The sequence below is a fragment of the Haliotis rubra genome, unplaced genomic scaffold (genome assembly GCF_003918875.1).
Source record: "Haliotis rubra isolate DU_JTF1 unplaced genomic scaffold, ASM391887v1 Scf577, whole genome shotgun sequence".
NCBI classification, from domain to species: domain Eukaryota; kingdom Metazoa; phylum Mollusca; class Gastropoda; order Lepetellida; family Haliotidae; genus Haliotis; species Haliotis rubra.
In genome coordinates this window covers 510350-532542 of record NW_025767276.1, presented here as the reverse complement: position 1 = coordinate 532542, position 22193 = coordinate 510350, and the positions used below count along the sequence as shown (strand labels likewise).

The window sequence follows — 22193 nt, the reverse complement described above, 5'->3', positions numbered from 1 at the left end:
AGCAATTGTGACAATATTGGTTCGTTGATTTGATTAATTTTAAAACTAACTGTTGTTTTATGTGAAAAATAATTGTGTTTCGGTCTCAACATTTCGTGAAAGTTACATTTTCTTACGTGCGAAAAATTAAATCTGGCGCCATTTTGCTTGCTCCGACGATATGACCCATTGTTGTAAAGATCACACGATGTGAGAAACCCACGTGGTCTGACAAGTAGCAGTTATTCCACTAATTCGTTGTGTGAGTGTAATATTTTTCAAGACGTCCCCTAAGAAGATTCTTACCAAATAGCATCACAAATATAAAGGTATATATACCATTTACTATTTAGACTAAAAATATGTTTATGAGACAAATGATATAGGATTGTTCAACACCTGCGTTATACACTCACGATAAATGTGTCATTAAGGAGCAATGTAGTCAGACTTGTACAGATCAGAAAGGAGTTTGTTCTGAGCCAGATTTTGTAGAGAGTCAAACGACTGTTAGAACCATATGGCACCGTTTGTCTGCCCATGGATTTCAGTCTCTTAAAGAACCGGTTTATTTGCGAATTACTTGTAAACACTTTAACACCTTTCTTCAGTTGAAATAATAGGTTACATCATAAAAAATTCGTAAACTTGCATGAAGCAACATAGACACTGCTATTTTAAGGTTTATTTTTAGCTGAAACTTGCATTGGAACCTGCTTGACAAGCTTTTTTTCTGTGAACATAGATTAACTTTTAAGGGGTATTGTGTAGCTATCCACTGAGGCAAGGTTCTCACTGTCGCTCATTCTCAGAGACCAAAAAATGCTTGTAGAATTAGACAGTGGGAATGAATGTTCTATAATGTCAAATTTCATTATTGGTTCTCACAAGATCTTCAGATATAGGCTTGGTATCTGTTTCAGGCTGAATATTTTTTGTGTATCGTATTAATCATGTATCGTGCATGATGTCATTATTGATTACTGTGAGGCAGATGGCAGTGTCGATGTTGCTTGTTCCACAAATTGAATGCCAGTGAAAGTTCTGTCATGATAAATTTTTATTAATACCAGTCATTCAAAGAGTGACTGTGTTGACCATTTCCATGACTTGCAATCGGTGCCAAACCAGAAACAACACACCCAAATTTTGTCTGTCCAAACTGGGGCATGGTCTCTGCAGAAGACCCGTGAAGATCCGGGGTAGAATAGGTCTTCAGCAACCCATGCTTGCCCCAAAAGACGACTGTGCTTGTCGTAAAAGGCGACTAACGGGATCGGGTGGTCAGGCTCGCTGACTTGGTTGACACATGTCATTGGTTCCCAGTTGCGCTGATCGATGCTCATGCTGTTGATCACTGGATTGTCTGGTCCAGACTCGATTATTTACAGACCGTCGCCATATAGCTGGAATATTGCTGAGTGCGGCATAAAACTAAACTCACTCACTCACTCTCTGCAGAAATAGGGGATTATAATGGAATCATAGCATTAATTAATTATGTTTATGGAAACACTTTTACAATAACTGCAGGATCGTTATTCATCACAGAATTCAAGTTTATAGATGTAGGAGATTAGTTGTGCTATAATCTGGGTGGTGCATTAATCATCTACAGCTACAAACCTGTTTCAAGTATTTTCTATGACATGGGTTTGTTATGTTTGGGGTTGAATTTTTTTTGTTTTGGCAGGGGGAATATTAGCTCCTCAAAATATGAAATGGTTCATGCCGAACAAAGGTAGATTTTATTATGATGGCCCTTTGGTCATTTGTTGGAACCAGTACAATTTTACTAGTCTGACTTGCTTGGGGATAATGATAAAATGTCAGTGTCCTTTGTTTTTACTACATAAAACATGCAATTGAATATGATTAAATATTTTTATCAATGAAATATCATAAAATTCAGTTAATTATACTCAGCTCAGCTCCAGTCCGTTTGGCTCAAAAGCAGACCAATGAATTGCTATCTAACTCAAAAAACTAATGAATGTATAATACTCAATGAAACGCTGATCATAATCAAAACATCAGACCAACTCTGTGAGTTTTTGGCAGAAGTTATGTCTTAAAATAAAGAAGTTGTTTATCAAACTCTCATTAAAATATTGACACAGTTCACTATTTCGTACGGGAGAGGAGTGCAAAGAGAGGAACAGCCAGGTGTACGAGAAGCACGAGCGCAAGTGCTGACAAAGTTATAAATTCATTAACCTTTGCCAGTCTAAATAAACTTAGAATTATTCGTTATGTACACTGCTATACTGAGAATAACAAATCCTGGTAGAAGGTCGCGTCAGCTAACCTTTGAGCGACCTATGACCGTCCAATCAAACGCAAGACGGCCGACCGGATTTAACCAATCAGACAACGGCTACTTGTTAGAGTTCGGCGGGAGTTAAAAACAGTTTAGGGACTTAAAAAGCGGTTTTTGTATTTTCTGCAAATCCGCATAAAACACAGATATTTGACCTGCAGTATATAGGCTTATGGGCTTCTAATGACATGGTTACAATTTGGTTATATTTTCACAAGATACCATCCTTGAATATTGACAAAAACGCTATTTTCAGCGACTGTTTACTCATTGCGTGTATTACTAGGAGCAATCGTGCAGAAAATAGCATTCGGAGTCGCTCGAGTTTTTTTTGGTAAAGGTTCAAACGGTATGTGGTAATGTTAACTTTTGTGATTTATTAAGCTGTGTTCTGATTGGTCAGTCAAAAGGTTAGATGACGCGACCTTCTACTAGGTTTTGTTAGACTCAGTATAGTTTCCACCCTTTCTAGCACACATGGCTGTTCCTCTCTATGGACTCCACCCTCGTAACAAATAGTGAACTGTGTCAATATTTTAATGATAGTTTGTTAAACAACTTTTTTATTTTTAGGAAATAAATTCTGCCACAGCACAGGTTGATGAATCAATAACTTTGTCCGGTTCTCAATATTGTAGAGTACTGAATGGCTTTTCTAACAGTCTTGCTATCCCTTTCTCTGCACTCCTCCTTGTAACAAATAGTGAACTGTGTCAATATTTTAATGATAGTTTGTTAGACAACTTTTTTAATTTTAGGACATAAATTCTGCAAACAAATCACAGAGTTGGTCTGATGTTTTGATTATGATCAGCGTTTCATTGAGTATTATATGTTTATTAGTTTTCGAGTTAGATAGCAATTCATCAGTCCACTTTTGAGCCAAACGCACTATAGTCTGTTGCCTGAAACTCACAAAATTTCAATCATTATGCTTACATCAGCTAATATGGTCTGTACGATAACACATTAGTCTGTTGAAAATGATGCTACAGGCCAAGTTGAAGATTGTAGGCTCAAAAGGTTTTTGCCAAAGATTGTTTTAAAATTTTGTTGAAAGGAATATTTTATTTTTGACAGTGTAATCCTGGCTAGATACTTGGGACAAGCCATGAAGTATATTTTGGTGACCGGTGGTGTCATTAGCGGAGTTGGGAAGGGTGTACTAGCTAGCAGCGTTGGTACCATTCTCAAGTCCACTGGTGTGAGAGTCACCTCCATCAAGATCGACCCCTACATTAACATTGATGCTGGCACCTTCTCTCCTTACGAGCATGGTGGGTCACACATTCAAGATACAGAGTAGCTTAACCAAGGACTGGCTATCGATATAGATCATAGAGAGCGATCATCGTTAAATGAATATCGATCGATTATTGATAAATTTCGGGAAAGTAGCTTTGAGCCAAAATGACTAAGGTAGGAAAGACATTTCCCATCAGTGATGAGTGCTGACACATTAAGGCTTGGATTACGAGCAAAACACTTTGTGTATTTTCTGAGTAAATTTAAAAATCATTTCATTACAATATTTCATTTACGATATAGATTACACAATTTTCAAATCGATAATCATTAGTAATGATTCCCGTTGATGATATCTATCTTTTTGCCCACCCCTAGTTTATTTAAACTTTGAAGCTGTCAAGTTCATCAAGATGTGTGTAGTACCACTGATTGTTTTCTTCCAGGTGTTAACAATTATTGAAATTTCAAAACTCTCATGATTTGTTTACAAGACGGGTTCAAAACATTTTTAAAAAGTCACTTGCCACAGGGCAAGAAAGTAACTTGTCCTGACTAATTTTCCACTTGCCCTGATTTTATGAAATAATCATGATGATGTAATTATGAAAGAATAAATCCACATGGTATTTGATATTAATGTTTACGGGACTATTTATTGAAAAGTGATAAATAGAAAAGAAAGATAACTCGACTTTATTATCATTGCGAAATTTAACAGCTACACTTTGAGCAGATATGAAATTAAATCCAACTTTATTTGCAGTTTGAAACCATAAGTGGAAATTATCTAGTAGCCCGAGGACTAGTAAGATTCCATTAGTTGATGGCCCGAAATTTGAACTGATTTGTCCCGGGCGGCGTCAGGCGATGGGATTTTTGAACCCCTTCATGATAATATGTTATTGTTATTAACCAGGTGTATCACTAAGTCAGCAGTAATAGATATAATGTTTAGCCTACTAGATTGTCAATGATAACATTTTCTAACACCCTTAGAAATGACAAGTGTCTACTAGTCCTTTTGATACTTGAACTGTTCCAATTTCTGTGGATGCTATTATGGCTAGTATATATTATTCATGAAAGAAATTTGGTTACTCTTGTTGAAGCAAATGTCAAAAAAGACATAACTATGAATCACCGATGAATATAATGCTCTGTTGTTGCAGGTGAAGTGTTTGTACTTAATGATGGTGGAGAAGTTGACCTTGACCTTGGCAACTATGAGAGATTCCTGGATGTGACATTGCATCGGGACAACAACATCACAACAGGGAAGATCTACCAGCACGTGATCAACAAGGAGAGAAGAGGAGGCGACTATCTAGGAAAAACTGTACAAGGTTTGTGCGTCTAGCTTTCAAATATCTGTAACCTGTGTGTCTGTAAATTTTAAGTTTTATTGCATTTTTGAAGATCTGTTTGTTAATGTTATGCATGTGGGATAAATGTAGACACCCTCAGGGGGCAGGGGTGGTGGGGTAGCCTCGTGGTTAAAGCGTTGTCTTGCCATACCTAAGACCCGGATTCGATTCCCCACATGGGTACATTGTGTGAAACCCATTTCTGGTGTCCCCTGCCGTGATATTGCTGGAATAGTGCTAAAAACAGCATAAAACCAAAACTCACTCACTCACTCGGTAGCCATTAAACATTCAAAAAGAAATTGCCTTTAACACTTAATGCTGAGTTTCTTGCCATCCTTACTCCTTTATGAGTTGATGAACCTCCTTTATGAGTTGATGAACCTGTGAAGATCCGGGTTGGAATTGGTCTTCTGTAACCCATGCTTGTCGTAAAAGACAACTAGCAGGATCGGTGGTCAGACTTTCTGACTTGGTTGATGCATGTCATCATGTCCCTGTTGCATTGGTTGATACCAATGATGTCATCACTGGATTGTCTGTTCCAGACTCACTTATTTTCATATAGCTGGAATATTGCAGAGTGCGGTGTTATACATCATATAAAACAAAAACTTGATGGATGCACCATCCTCACTGAAGTTTTCTTTTTTTCTCTGTAGTTGTGCCACATATTACTGATGCTATCCAGGAATGGGTGGAGAGGGTAGCAAAGGTCCCAGTTGATGGGGACAAAAAAAGCCTGATGTTTGCATAATTGAGGTGAGTGCATGTTGACAGTGGAGTTATCTCCCTTGAATTAGGCAGTGTCTGCCCCTGTTCAGTTGTTTACAATGAAGATAATATGCTAATCAACTAATGGAAAAAAACCTCTTCCAAAAAATGGAAAATATGTGTTCGTTTTTATCTGAGGGAAAGTTGTTTTAATGTTATCATAATCTTTGATGGTATTACAGCTTGGTGGAACTATTGGCGACATCGAAGGTATGCCATTTGTGGAAGCTTTCCGACAGTTCCAGTTTCGAGTTGGGAGGGAGAACTTTTGCTGTGTCCACGTCAGCTTAGTTCCTCAGGTAATTCTGACAAGATGGGAGTGAGTGTGTACGGTTTGTTTGCTGCTTGCAGCAATACTCCAGCAATATCAGGCATGACAGTTGCCTGACAGGGTACAAATGTAAGTGCTGTAAGCGAGCACTGAGGGTATATCTGTGAGGAGTCCAGGACTGAATATGTCCCCGTAATCCACGTTTGTTCTTCATTTGTGATCTATTTGATTGTGTGTAGTACTAATTTGTTAGTTTGTTTACCCTTTTTGTGTGTTGGATTAGGCCTCTGGCATTCTATCCGACTGAATATGGTGTCCTGTGTGAGGCTGCTGATTGTGTCATTCACACATGCCTGATGTCTAATTTTTTTTATTAACAAACCCAGTGATAAATATCCTTTTCCTTAAGTAAATCTGTCCTGACATGTTTTAAATAATCAGGGGCGGTGGGGTAGCCTAGTGGTTAAAGCGTTGGCTCGTCACCGAAGACCCGGGTTCGAATGCCCACATGGGTACAATGTGTGAAGCCCATTTCTGGTGTCCCCCGCCAGGAAGTTGCTGGAATATTGCTAAAAGCAGCGTAAAACCAAAACTCAGTCAGTTTAAATGATCAGAAGTTAAACCTGGGGATTCTGAGTTTGAATAGAATGATTTCAATCTCAGTTAAAACAACACGAACTTTCAAGACTACAATCATTAGTATCCAGCTCATTTTGAAATGACGTTCACTGGGTATGAGATAAAAAGTGTTGTTGTTGGCACACTTAAATTCCCAAGGCCACACCTAAACAGGTATATGTGCAAGTGACCTGTCAGACATGAATTTAGCTGCATTGCTATCCAAGGTCGATGCTTCTGCTTAAAAATACACATTATTTTGTAGCCACGGACAACAGGGGAACAGAAGACAAAACCCACGCAGGCCAGTGTAAGAGAGCTACGTGGCTTGGGACTCTCGCCAGATCTGGTGAGTAGCACCCAGTTGTTTCCACTGAATCTACAATATGTGTACTGACAATGTAATTTCTTTGTGATGCTGCAGAAAGTGTTTTTGGAAGGGCGTCTTCTAAATTTGTGTTTTAACTGACCATATTCTCTTGTTAAACCTTTGTATGCATGTTTAACGGCAAGAGTTGCTTTTAGGAAGTAAATGACAAAAACAGTCATGGTTTCTCTATGTTTATTTGTGTTGTCATCTTTTAGAATATTGTACCATAAACTGTTTGACCACAAATAGTAATAGGACAACATTTAACGTGTTAGTAATGATTGTCAATGAACATACTTCTTTATGCTGTTTTTTCTCAAATTCAGAGACTTAAGAGAAACTGATATGTCAGGGTCCTGAGGCCGATCAATTTTCTTTATAGACAATTATTATTATTTTGTGTGGTATTCAATGAGATCCTTTTCTTTCCATCAGATTGTTTGTAGAAGTGCCAACCCCCTTGCTAATGAGTCGAGGGAGAAGGTGTCACTCTTCTGCCATGTGGCTCCAGCACAGGTAGGTGGACCGCTCACAACACAGCATCCAGTGTCACCAGGACAGTATAGTGTTTGGTTGTTATATCACAAGTAGTATAGCTTACTGCGTGCGTGCGTGTTGGGGGGGATTCAGGGGGTTTGAACCCACCCCCGCCACCCTGTTTTGGGGTGTGTATGTGGGTGAATGGCTACTGACCACATTGAAGTTAATGTTTTGCATTAATGGCGTTTCAGGGGGTTCGGTGGCAACATCACCATCTACTATTGTTATACACCTAGTGATCCTTGGTGGTGATAACATCAGTATCTGCTATTGTTGTACACCTAGTGATCCTTGGTGGTGATAACATCAGTATCTGCTATTGTTATACACTTAGTGATCCTTGGTGGTAACATCACTATCTGCTATTATACACCTTGTGATCCTTGGTGATTACATCAGTATCTGCTATTATCATACACCTAGTGATCCTTGACAGTAACATCAGTATCTGCTATTGTCATACACCTAGTGATCCTTGGTGATTACATCGGTATCTACTATTGTTATACACCTAGTGATCCTTGGTGATTACATCAGTATCTGCTATTGTTATACACCTAGTGATCCTTGGTGATAACATCAGTATCTACTATTGTTATACACCTAGTGATCCTTGGTGATAACATCAGTATCTGCTATTGTTATACACCTAGTGATCCTTGGTGGTAACATCAGTATCTGCTATTATCATACACCTAGTGATCCTTGGTGGTAACATCAGTATCTGCTATTGTCATACACCTAGTGATCCTTGGTGGTAACATCAGTATCTGCTATTATCATACACCTAGTGATCCTTGGTGGTGATAACATCAGTATCTACTATTGTTATACACTTAGTGATCCTTGGTGGTAACATCAGTATCTGCTATTGTTATACACCTAGTGATCCTTGGTGGTGACATCAGTATATGCTATTATCATACACCTAGTGATCCTTGGTGATAACATCAGTATCTACTATTGTCATACACCTAGTGATCCTTGGTGGTTACATCAGTATCTGCTATTGTCATACACCTAGTGATCCTTGGTGGTAACATCAGTATCTGCTATTATCATACACCTAGTGATCCTTGACAGTAACATCAGTATCTGCTATTGTCATACACCTAGTGATCCTTGGTGGTAACATCAGTATCTGCTATTGTCATACACCTAGTGATCCTTGGTGGTAACATCAGTATCTGCTATTGTCATACATGTAGTGATCCTTGGTGGTGATAACATCAGTATCTACTATTGTCATACACCTAGTGATCTTTGGTGGTAACATCAGTATCTGCTATTATCATACACCTAGTGATCCTTGGTGGTAACATCAGTATCTGCTATTATCATACACCTAGTGATCCTTGACAGTAACATCAGTATCTGCTATTGTCATACACCTAGTGATCCTTGGTGGTAACATCAGTATCTACTATTATCATACACCTAGTGATACTTGGTGGTAACATCAGTATCTGCTATTATCATACACCTAGTGATCCTTGGTGGTAACATCAGTATCTGCTATTGTCATACACCTAGTGATCCTTGGTGGTAACATCAGTATCTGCTATTGTCATACATGTAGTGATCCTTGGTGGTGATAACATCAGTATCTACTATTGTTATACGCTTAGTGATCCTTGGTGGTAACATCAGTATCTGCTATTGTTATACACCTAGTGATCCTTGGTGGTGACATCAGTATATGCTATTATCATACACCTAGTGATCCTTGGTGATAACATCAGTATCTACTATTGTCATACACCTAGTGATCCTTGGTGGTTACATCAGTATCTGCTATTATCATACACCTAGTGATACTTGGTGGTAACATCAGTATCTGCTATTATCATACACCTAGTGATCCTTGACAGTAACATCAGTATCTGCTATTGTCATACACCTAGTGATCTTTGGTGGTTACATCAGTATCTACTATTATCATACACCTAGTGATACTTGGTGGTAACATCAGTATCTGCTATTGTCATACACCTAGTGATCCTTGGTGGTAACATCAGTATCTACTATTGTCATACATGTAGTGATCCTTGGTGGTAACATCAGTATCTGCTATTATCATACACCTAGTGATCCTTGGTAGTAACATCAGTATCTGCTATTATCATACATCTAGTGATCTTTGACGGTAACTTCAGTATCTACTATTGTCATACACCTAGTGATCCTTGGTGGTAACTTCAGTATCTGCTATTGTCATACACCTAATGATCCTTGGTGGTGATAACATCAGTATCTGCTATTGTCATACACCTAGTGATCCTTGGTGGTAACATCAGTATCTACTATTGTCATACACCTAGTGATCCTTGGTGGTAACATCAGTATCTGCTATTATCATACACCTAGTGATCCTTGGTGGTAACATCAGTATCTACTATTATCATACACCTAGTGATCCTTGATGGTAACTTCAGTATCTGCTATTATCATACACCTAGTGATCCTTGGTGGTAACATCAGTATCTGCTATTATCATACACCTAGTGATCCTTGGTGGTAACATCAGTATCTACTATTGTCATACACCTAGTGATCCTTGGTGGTAACATCAGTATCTGCTATTATCATACACCTAGTGATCCTTGACGGTAACTTCAGTATCTGCTTTTGTCATACACCTAGTGATCCTTGGTGGTGATAACATCAGTATCTGCTATTGTCATACGTCTAGTGATCTTCGGTGGCAACATCAGTATCTGCTATTATTATACTATCGTGGGTACCTTTCATTTTGCAGTTGTGTTTCGACTCTAGACTTTCATCTTGCTTGACGTAGAAGGCAACTTACAGGATCGGATGGTTAAGCTCGCTGACTTGGTGGGCACATGTCATCGTATCCCAATTGTGTAGTTCAATGGTCATACTGTTGATCACTGGATTGTCTGGTCCAGACTCTATTTGTACAGGCTGCCACCATATAGCTGGAAAATTTGCTGAGTGCGGCATGAAACTTCACTCATTCACTCACTCACTCACTCTCACTCACTCACTCACTCACTCACTCACTCACTCACTCACTGTTTCCTGTTGCAGGTGATATGTATACACGATGTGTCGTCCATCTACCGTGTCCCTCTCCTGCTGGAGAAGCAGGGTGTGCCTGACTTCTTCGTCAACCGGCTCCATCTTCCAGTCCCCCCAGTTCAACCCCAACGCCTGCTGTTGCGCTGGAAGGAGCTGGCGGACAGGTACGACAGGCTGCTGAAGGAAGTTACAATAGTGTTGGTGGGGAAGTACACCAAGCTGGAAGATTCCTATGCTTCTGTCGTCAAGGCTCTCAAACATGCTGCTCTTGCTGCTAGTCACCGACTGGATCTCAAGGTTCGTAACATGCTAGTACTATTTCAGTAGTTGAAATGCCATGTGTTAGTATAACAGTGCTGCAGCCAGACTGCATAATTGCGAGATTCCTCCTAATTGTACTTACCTTATTTATAAATGTGTGTGCCAACAATGGCGTAAATTTATTATTTATTACGCATTTTTATGCCACCACCATATATGGCTGGGGGCATATAGCGTTACCCTCCGTGTCCGTCCGTACGAATTAGGGAATGTACTCTATCCACTTCTCCACAAAAAATGCTCTGTGGAATTCAATAAACTTATACATGGGCTTTCTTGACTCTAATGGTGTGCATCTCATATTTTGTTTTTGTATTTTATTGTTTTTTTTGTAAGTTTAGATACATTTGAACTTAGGTACATTTTGCTGAATTTCTCTATGATGATAGTGTAATAGGGGATGAAGTCTATCCACTTCTCCACAAAAACTGCTCAGCAGAATTGAATGAACTTCTACATGTCTTTCGTAGGGACTCTAAAGGTGTGCATTTCATAATTGTTATGCAATTTCTTAATTTTGTCACTTTTACAGATGTTTGAACTTAGTTGAATTTTGTTCTATTCAGCCTGTTCGTTCCATCCAACAGAGGGGTGTACGTTATCCACTTCTCCTCAAAAACTACTTTATGGAATTCATTTAGATTACACATGTGCTTTATAGGGACTCTAAAGGCTCGCATCTCGTATTTTGATTTTGTAGTTTATTTATTTCTCCAATTTTAATGCCGTTTGAATTTACATACATTTTGTTGAATTTCTCTCTGAATATAGTGTTATAGGGGATGAAGTCTATCCACTTCTCCACAAAAGCTGCTCAACAGAATTGATTGAGCTTCTACGTGTTTCATTGGAACTCTAAAGGTGTGCATCTCGTACCTTGTTCATCCAATTTCTTAATTTTGTCACTTCTACAGATGTTTGAACTTAGTTGAATTTGGTTCTATTCATCCTGTTCGTCCCATACAACAGGGGGTGTACTTTATCCACTTCTCAAAAACCACTGCACAAAACTTACATATGTCTTTTATAGAGACTCTAAAGGTGTGCATCCCATATTTTGTTTTTGTATTTTATAGTTTTTTGTATGTTTAGATACATTTGAACTTTTGTTGAATTTCTTTCCGATGATGGTGAAATTGGGGATTAAGTCTATCCACTTCTCCACAAAAACTGCTCAACAGAATTGATTAAGCTTATACATGTGTTTCATTGGGACTCGAGAAAGGTGTGCATCTCATAGTTGCATAGAAGATATGTTGATCAATCTTTGTTTTATGACTAAAAACTCTCAGTTGCTCAGTTTTTAACAAACAAGCCCATCTCAACTCCATGGAAATAATTATGGACTTAAACAGATAAACAGTGTGAGGTATGCAATAATATCATGTCATGGAACAGTTAACTTTTAACCTGCCATATTGAATATGTTCCAGAATATGCCAAAACTTACCACTTTAGCTTCTACAGCAATCTATTGCTTTCACTTGCCTCCACAGTGATATTGCTATTGCTAGTTTATTTACCCTTGTACCATTAACCTTCATGATATAGGTTAATTGTACTGTGGTAAGTTCATTGTGACATACATTTACAAATAAGTATTTACCTTGAACACTTTGGATATATTTATTTTATAATCAACCATGATATTTATTTAGTAGAAATTAATCACCAGAGCACACTCAGTGTAGGGAATTCTTCCTACAGCAGTGAGGGCATCAGTGTCCCTGGACACAATTTTTTCTTGTTATATATTGGGCACATGCTTAATTTGAAAATACGACTATATCCATTGAAACTGATGTCGAACAATCGGAAATCAAAATCAAAATATTGAAACTTCCGGAATTCCAAGCGAGGCTTCCTAAGTTCTGCGCATTGCTAGTACGTCTGTTTGCATACGAAACTGTAATATGAATCGTTATAAGGAGCTTGTTTTGCTGTACGGAGCTCGACTTGATGTACAGAGTTTATCATCAAATCTTTCTGGCAGTAAAAATGTCAAAGAGAAAGACTACAGATTTTTTCACTTTTGGTTATTGGCCCACATTTTCTCAAGTTAGGGGGCAACTGTCCCCTTTCAAGGAAATCCTGCAGCAGGGGTAGTGCCGTAAGTTCGACCTTTGGGTGGAGGTAACTATCCTTTGATGTTTGATGTTGTGAAAACAGTGTTGTTTTAAGGGATTAAGACACTGGTTTTCTACAAAATGTAAAATGTGTTCACTCAGGCAACGAAATATGACATGTGTACCAGCAGGTTGACATCTGTACCAGCGGTTGTAGTGAGTGAGTTTAGTTCACTCAGTTCATTAGTAGTGAGTTATTTAATTTCTTACATAAACTTGCTTGCTTTAAGAATGTTGGAACTGGCAGTTTTCATCATCATTTCCACAACTTCAGTTAAGCCAAATGCACAATAGGTTTCTTCTTCTCGTGGTGGAAGATAATATGTGTAAATGGTTATATGTTCATTGTGAACAAGAAGAAAAGGGGAGAATGGATCTCATGGAGATGCATTCAGAAAGACTACAGATCAGTCTCAACAGTGAACGACATAATTTCCAAAAATACCTGGAGATCACAACCACAGACCTGTACACTACGAAGTCAAGGTGAATCTTTTCGACTGTACCAAAAATACTGACGGTCCCCGCACAAACAACAACCTCGAGGGTTGGCATGGCCGTCTCAAGAAGGTTGTGGGAAAACAACATCCCAACCTTTTCAAAATGGCCAAGTTCTTGGCAGATGAACAAGGACTGAGCAGGGCAAAGATGCTTAATGCTTAGTGCTTTTTTTTTTGACATTTTACAGCATGATTCCTAGTCTATTTATTTTCCTGTGAACATTTTAGCTTTACCCGTACTGTTGTGAAAACATTGATTGCTCATTGTCTAAAACCAGTCGACCTTAAAGATACCCCCCTGCAAACCAACCAGTTTTTTCTTACACCCATCCAAAGGTCGGACTTCCGGGACCTAACCCTGCAGCACTGGTATAACAATGGCATGGTTAGATGTGAAATGATTTTGTTTACAGATGTTTTCCATGGTTAAGGACAAATTTAGAAATACTTTAAAGCAAAAATGGTTACATTATTAAAGGGCCACTGATCCAGAGCAATTTCCGTGGACTGATTGTTGCTTTTGTTATTGTTTTTCTCCCGTGAGTACCCGGATGATATCCCAGATTTCTTGACTGGTTCATTACCTCTGCTGCGCTACCCGCATGCGCAATTGATAGTATAAGTATAGATTGATCAACAAAGAGGACATCTTTTTTACTCGATAATATTTCCATCTTCATTAATTTGATAACAAATGAAAACGTTTTGAAGTTTAACTATCTGCCAGTGGTGAAAAATGTTAGGACTGAAAAATATCGAAGTCAATATACGTCTATATGTTTTGTCTTATAATCCAAATTAGTTTACATTTTGAAACTTAATAAAATGTACACGATCTGCTTATACTTATTATCCCCGGCCACTCGTTTAGCGCAAAGCGGGGGATATAGTATTAGGCTCCGTCTGTCCGTCCGTATGTACGAATTGGAATATCTTAAGAGCCGTTGACTGGATTCTTTTTATATTTGGTACCTAGGTTCATCACAGTAAAAGGAAGGTGCCAGTCAGGTTTGGTGACCTTGACCTTCATTTCAAGATCACAAGGGGACTTTAACGTTTACCTGCACGTGCAGTTAAGCTATCTCAAGAACCATCCACTGGATTTTCTTCTTCATATTCAGAACCAAGCTTTATCTAGGGAAGGCGCAGGGCCCAGTCGATTTTGGTGACCTTTACTTAATTTTCAAGGTCATGGCGACACTTTGAAGATTTCAGCATGTTAACCCGCATGTTAAGCTATCTCAAGAACTGTTTCCTGGATTTTCTTCTTCATATTCAACACCAAGCTTTATCTAGGGAAGGTGCAGGGGCCAGTTGATTTTAGTGACCTTCACTTAATTCTCAAGGTCAAGGCGACGCTTCGAAGATTGCAGCATGTTAAGCTTGTCAGCGAGATGAACAGTTCACTGGATTTCTTCATAGATTTTCAAGACTTGCCTTGAATGTTTTGCAATAAGCAATTTCTTTATTACTATTTTTGCATATTTCATACACTAAGACATTCATGTCAAGGTCAAAGTGAGTCTTAAAAATATTTGTGTGTTTGAATAACTATAGAGCAAGATATCAAGAGAGGTCGACTTAAATGTTAATATGGTCTCTTGCAGTATATAGAAGCAGCTCACCTAGAGCCGTCCATGCAGCATGAAAATGCACAGTGCTATCACCAGGCATGGAGAGAGCTGGTTGGTGCCAAGTGAGTAACTCAACACTGCTTTTTGTCTTTTGTTCAAATCTTGTGCAAATTAGATGTTAGCCCTGAAGATTCGGGTTAGAATTGGTCTTCAGTAACCCATGCTTGTCGTAAGAGGCGACTTACGGGATCACGTGGTCAGGCTCACTGACTTACTGACACATGTCATCGTATCCCAATTGCGTGGATTGATGCTCATGCTGATGATCACTGGATTGTCTGGTCCAGACTCGATTATTTACAGACCGCCGCCATATAGCTGGAATATTGCTGAGTGAGGTGTTAACAACAACAAACAAGCAATAAGAATGTAAGATGCATTACTGTTCCATGTCAGTGTGTGTACTGGGTGCAGTTTTATCTTTTGACAACACTACATTTACATACTTTCTTTGTAACAGGTCTCTGATCAGGCTTTTGACCATCTACAATGATATGATACAAGTTATGATTACACAATGCCATTTAAAAAGTAGTCAAATGTAACATATGTTATATTTGGGATTACACTTTCTTAGTAAAGTACAAATTCTAGTACTTTTTTTAGCTGAGCCCCATCCAGGATTCGAACTCATACCCTCAGAGTCAGGCACCTAATTGCCAGCACACAAAGTCAGCCGCCTAACCCTGCTCAGCTACCACGACTTCCTGGATGGAGCTCAACTAAAAAAAGTGCTAGAATTTGTACTTTACTAAGAAAGTGTAATCCCAAATATAACGTATGTTACATATGATATAAATTCTTTGAAAATAAGTGAAACATGCAACGTGTGGTTAGTTTGTAACCCCCCCACATAGTCCCTTGACAAGCACAGTGTAAATCCCTTCATGAAACCTTTTTGTTTCAGCGGTATCATCGTTCCTGGTGGTTTTGGTAGTCGAGGCACTCTAGGAATGATCAAGGCTGCCAACTGGGCCAGGACAAAGAAGGTCCCATACCTGGGTAAGAGTTGCTGGTGTCAGTCATGTAATGATCTTCAATCAGTATATGGTAGTTTGATGCCCAGGTCTTGTAAAATTTCCAGAGCCCCACTGCTTGCTCATCTAACGATAGATCATATGAAATGTACAAAAGATCGGTCCGTTCTTCCTTGCATGAGGTAAGGTAAGTATTTAAATATCTAAAATATTTAGATTTTAATAAATTTGCGTGCCTGCCTGACCATGGACAATGGATGTGTCTGGGGCTACAGTCATGCATGATCTCAATGTTTCTGGGGCTACAGTGTGCTGTCATGTGTTGTAGCTCTTCATGCATTATCTCAATGTTTCTACAGGGGTGTGTCTGGGACTGCAGTGTGCTGTCATAGAGTTTGCCAGGAACGTGATAGGTTGGGAGGATGCTCACTCTACAGAGTTTGATTCTAAAACATCCAATCCTGTGGTAAGTATAACATATGTCCATGTTTATTTCAAACATTTGAAAAAGGCCCTAGATGCCAGTGATGTGCTCTGAAAAGACCCTTAAATTAGCAACACTTGTCAAGTTATGATTTTAGAGAAAAACTAATTCATAAAGAATACCATGCTATGACAGTGTGTGTTAGGGTAATTAATCCCCATCGCAAAGCAAAACTTTCCCAGTGCAGCAGTGTAGCTAAGAGTTACTTCCCATAGATGGTCGGTCTCACTTTCAACTAACCCGGTTATATATTTCTATTGGGCCTTGATAAGGCTCTAATCATGCCTCAAATTTGATGGCTGATAATCTGTTTGAACCCTGAATGAGGCCCGACATTTACAACACTTCTACCATGAGACATTACATAACAAGTTGGTTGGTTTGTTGTTTAATGCCACACTCAGCAATATTCCATCTATATAGTGGTGGTCTGTAAATGATCGAGTCATGAGCATCGATCTACGCAATTGGGATATGATGACATGTGTCAGCCAAGTCAGTGAGACTGACCACCCAATCATGTTAGTTACCTCTTACGGGCGGTGGGGTAGCCTAATGGTTAAATCGTTGGCTCGTCGGGCCGAAGACCCGGGTTCGAATCCCCACATGGGCACAATGTGTGAAGCCCATTTCTGGTGTCCCCCGCCGTGATGTTGCTGGAATATTGCTAAAAGCGGCGTAAAACCAAACTCAGTCAGTCAGTTACCTCTTACAACAAGCATGGGTTGCTGAAGACCAATTCTAACCCGGATCTTCATGTGTTCCTGTTTAATTTCAGGTGATCGAGATGCCGGAGCACAACCCAGGCCAGATGGGTGGAACCATGAGGCTTGGACAAAGGAAGACAATCTTCAGGACAAAGGATTCTTTACTTAGTAAGTTATAATGATAGTAAGACCATTTATATAGTGCTGAACTCCCAAGCCGTACAGGTATGCTCTAAGCGCATACAACATCATGGACACTATTACCCCAAATAACCCAAGCTGCCTTTGAGGTGTTTAAAGGTTAATAGATATATGACTTATCTCAAGTCATTGAAAGTCTCAGGGGTCAAGCTGCCAAACACAGTCATAGATCCATGGACTGTCCGGGACCAACATTGCTTAACTTCAACTGATTTGTGTTAGTCTTTCCCGGCCTGTCAGTCATGTTCGTCTGCATCATACTCAGTTTGTGCAAGCAGTTGATTACCATATATTCAGACCTGCTCACAGACTGATATCTGGCACCAAGTCTGCAGCAAATGTCCGTACAATTTCCCCAAAGGGAAATTTCTTTTCCAGTTTCATGACAATGTTGTCGTAAAAATACGATTGTTTGTTAAGTATTCCACTGATAACAAGACCACAGAGATTAAAGCTTAATTTTATCTCACTATATTAAATGCAGTTTTAAAATGCAATGTTATAATACCCCTGAGACAGAGGACCTCTAAAAACATCCAGATTTTTTAATAAGTAACATTGTCTTCACACCATGCCTTCAAAAGACACTTAATTGTAAATCCTTCATCAATGTTAGTCTTCAACTTTGGAGTTGGAAGGATATGCATCATCTTTAGTGTATAGTCTTGTCTGAAAATGGAGTATATCTTATGCTTATCTTTGCATCATTTCATTTATTAACTTGCTAATTTCAGGGAAGTTGTATCATAACAAGGACAATGTTGATGAGAGACATCGCCACAGATATGAGGTGAGTCCATGCAACAAAATGCAACAAAACATTACTACGCCACATTACAGGACCAACTCATCGTAGGCCACCTAAGGTTTTCTTTCATTCAATGCACATCATTTCATCCACTCTTGAACCGCCTCCGTGGTGTAGTGGTTAGAGCGTCCGCCCGGAGAGTGGAAGGTCGCGGGTTCGATCCCCGACCGCGTCATACCAAAAGAAGTTAAAATATGGTACTTGTTGGTCCCTGTCTGGCGTTCGGCATTAATGGGTAAATGGGCTATGTAGCATCAGAGTTTGCTGCTGTAAGCACTGGTGGCTGCTTTAAAATGTTCATAGCAGCTATTCATTTGTTCGTATGACTTGAGCCATGTCTCATATCTTTTAGGTGTATATGCTTGTCATTTTGGTCAATGTGAGGTAGGGACCGCCTCCGTGGTGTAGTGGTTAGAGCATCCGCCCGGAGAGAGGAAGGTCGCGGGTTCTATCGACCGCGTTAAAATATGGTACTTGTTGGTCCCTGCCTGGCGGTCGGCATTAATGGGTACAGCAAGGACTGGTCAGCTCGGAGTCAGTATAATGTGTCTGAGTGGGGTATTCATGCTTCACTGCGGCATGGTATCTCAGTGAGCTAGCACTATAAAACCAGCTTCAGTCTGGGCTAGTACAAGCAGCCGCACCTACACATACACACGCATGCACGTCGTCATATGAGCGAAATATTCTCAAGTACGACGTTAAACCCAATTTCACCTCACCTCAATGTGAGGTAGGCTAGTTGTTAAAGAGTTTGCTCATCACACCTATAACCCAGGTCGATTCCTCACATGAATACAATTTGTGAAGCCCATTTCTGGTGTCCCGGCTGGGATACTCATGGAGTATTGGCAAAAGCGGTATAAAACCATACTCTCTCGCTTTTTGTCTATATGATCATGAAGTGATATGCACTTGATTTTTGCACTGTTGGTGTAAGTTTAGCTGTCTGGTGTACGTTTTTAGGTGAACCCCACAGTGGTGGAGGAGCTGGAGAAGAAGGGCCTGATGTTTGTGGGACGCAGCGAGGATGGTGAACGGATGGAGATCATGGAACTGAAAGGTGAGCAATAATTCACAGCTGATTGACTTCATAGCACTGTCAGCATATTTAACAAAAGTGCAGTGATTAATAAGGGAGTTAACTCTGCTTGCCTGATGGAAAAAATGTCAGGTGGGCCCACATTCAGTACTGAAGCATTTAATCAGTCGTGGCGAAACATTTGCTATGGTTAAGTGAGTGACCCATCAGTGTTTAAGGTACAATTTTGATGAAACTCTTTTCATCTGCAAGCAGTCTCAATGGCTTGTTCAGTGTTGTCAGTGGATACTTTAGTCAGCCATGGAGCATTTTGAAACAGTATTTTCTTTCATGAAACAGGGCGGTAGCCTAGTGATTATGGGGTCCAATTCCCTACATGGGTACAATGTGTTAAGCTCATTTCTGGTGTCTCCGCAGTGATAATGCAGGAATAGGGCTAAATACGGCATAAAACCATACTCCCTCACTCTTTTGTGAAGATCCGTCTTGAAAGCTGCTTCAGTAATTTATGCTTTTACAGTTTGGGTGAATCCTGCAGTCTATGTTTAAACTGAATATACAGGTTAGGATTGGTCTTCAGAAACCCATGCTTGTCACGAAAGGCGACGGACATGATGGGGTGGTAACATTTGCTGACTTGCCTGGTACATGGCATCATATTCCAACTGTGTAGGTCCATGCTAATGATGGCAACCGGTTTTGCCTGGTCCAAATTTGATCATGTACATCCTACAGCTAGATAGAGTGAGTTTACGCCGCACTCAGCAATATTCCAGCTATATGGCGACAGTCTGTAAATAATCAGACAATCCTTGATCAACATCATAAACATTGATCTACGCAAATTGGGATACAATGATACGTGCCAACCAAGTCCACCCGATCCTGTTAGTCGCCTCTTACGAAGACCAATTCTAACCCGGATCTTCATGGGAGACCTAAAGCTAGAATGTTGCTGAGTGCATTTTTATCAGCAAACAAACAAAACTGTGTATGTGGTGATTGTCATTTCAGATCATCCCTACTTTGTTGGTGTGCAGTACCATCCTGAATACATCTCCCGCCCAATGAAGCCTTCTCCTCCTTATCTTGGTCTTCTGCTGGCAAGTTGTGGGCGCTTACAGTCATACGCTAATCGTGGCTTCAGACTCTCTCCTAAAATGTCCTATTGTGAAGACGAAGATGAACTTTCTGATGAAGAACTCACCAATATCACATCACAGATGAACTTGGACACCTCAAACTCAAACTCATCTTAGAAGTTGTTAGGTCGACCTGAAACAGTTTCATGCGTCATGGAGGAAAGTAGGAGACTCAATAATGTAGGTCTGGATATAAGATTACAGAGAGTTACCATGACTGGGCTGTGAAATTACGGGTTTGCTGTCACTCTGGATTAAGGCAAGGAAATAAACGGATTTATGTCCAGTCCCACCCTTGCAGAACTAGGCAGGAATTTCATGTCTAGACTGTCATACTATTTGTATTAATATAATATGGGCATTTGTAATGCACTGAATTCCACACCACGAAGGGGCACGCTCGAGAGCTACAATCTGATTATTATTACCCAGGTAAACCCAAACTGCCTTTGAGGCGTTAGAATGTTAATTGTCCCATAACTTGAATTGTCCCACCAGGTGCCCATTTTCTGCTGGGTGAACAGAGGCAATTTTGAACAAACTCACTTGCCTAAGGTGAGGCCACATGTATCACATGTGCTTCGTTGTGTGGCAGGACTGAAGTCCTAGAAACTCTCAGGAGTCAAGCTGCCAAACATGGTCACCCACCCAAAGACTCTCTGCGTTGCTTACTTCAACTGATTGTGACCTGAGCTCTGTGCACAGGACCACACACCACCTTTTAACCTTTAAACATGATGGTGGTGGCCAGACAGGTCTGTTGTGAAGTGCATCAAAATCACTAGATTAAAAACAAGAAAAGATTGCAGAACTGTCTGTTGACAACCAGATGATGGTGAACATGTTTTGCAAATCCTGCTTTCAACCACATTCTGAACAGCAGTTGACATGTTTACCAATCGGATTGACAATTTTTATTGGACTATGCACAGACATGTTAGTCCAGCCAAAATATGACTAAGAAATTCCAGACTAGTTTGACAATGGTGGAAACTGGACTACAACACGTTAAGGCTTTTCAGACACTTAGAACATCTTGTTGCCTTGATTATCACATGGACAATTGCAAAATGTCACTAACTTATTAAAAACAACTTGAACACAAGCCATCATCCCAGTATTTACAATGACTGTGGGACACAGCCCACCTCGTTATAGCACGAGGAAACACTGACATCCGAAAACGAATGATCAAACGATAAAGTCAATTAACTCCTTGCCTTGTGAAGATGAAAGTACGATCAGTGTTACGATGACTGTGTTGTTTCGGTGACATCACAGGTCAAGGACAAATTGCATTTCATATTTTGTTGAAAAATTCTTAATGTTAAGTGTACCAATAGTGGAAAACAATGACAAAATCTTAAAAATGGATACATTTATTAGTTATGTTATAATAATGCCCATCCATGACTGTTTGGGTGTTCTTAAGTCATTCCAACTGTTTCCCTTCTGTACATGTACAAATTGAAAATTGTATGATTTTTATAGTTGAGAGAAATTTTTGAACTTGTTTATGTGATTGATTTAAGACGTATGTTCAAACTTGTTTTTCCTTCTTAGATTTGTTCTGTATTGTGTGGACATTAGCGTAGATGTTGTAACCTGTCCGTGTTTTGGTTTATGAATGGTTGGAAGGAAACATGGCTCCATATACTATTTGTCTAGAACAGATTTTGTTAACTGGTATTGTGCTGTATGGGAGCAGGTTTCAGTGGGAAA

The 22193-nt window shown here is 39.6% G+C and overlaps 1 protein-coding gene across 1 annotated transcript; it reads left to right on the top strand.

Annotated features, from left to right (window-relative positions):
* Nucleotides 1-47: 47 nt before the first annotated feature.
* Nucleotides 48-22193, top strand: LOC124254591 (CTP synthase 1-like). Its single transcript, XM_046688424.1, is given in 16 exon segments — nucleotides 48-308; nucleotides 3380-3576; nucleotides 4717-4890; nucleotides 5574-5648; nucleotides 5651-5673; nucleotides 5868-5984; nucleotides 6840-6923; nucleotides 7380-7460; nucleotides 10539-10826; nucleotides 15084-15172; nucleotides 16018-16112; nucleotides 16447-16553; nucleotides 17350-17446; nucleotides 18214-18269; nucleotides 19254-19350; nucleotides 20344-22193. Coding segments are annotated over 15 exon segments (1794 nt in total). The 5' UTR covers nucleotides 48-308; nucleotides 3380-3410; the 3' UTR covers nucleotides 20589-22193.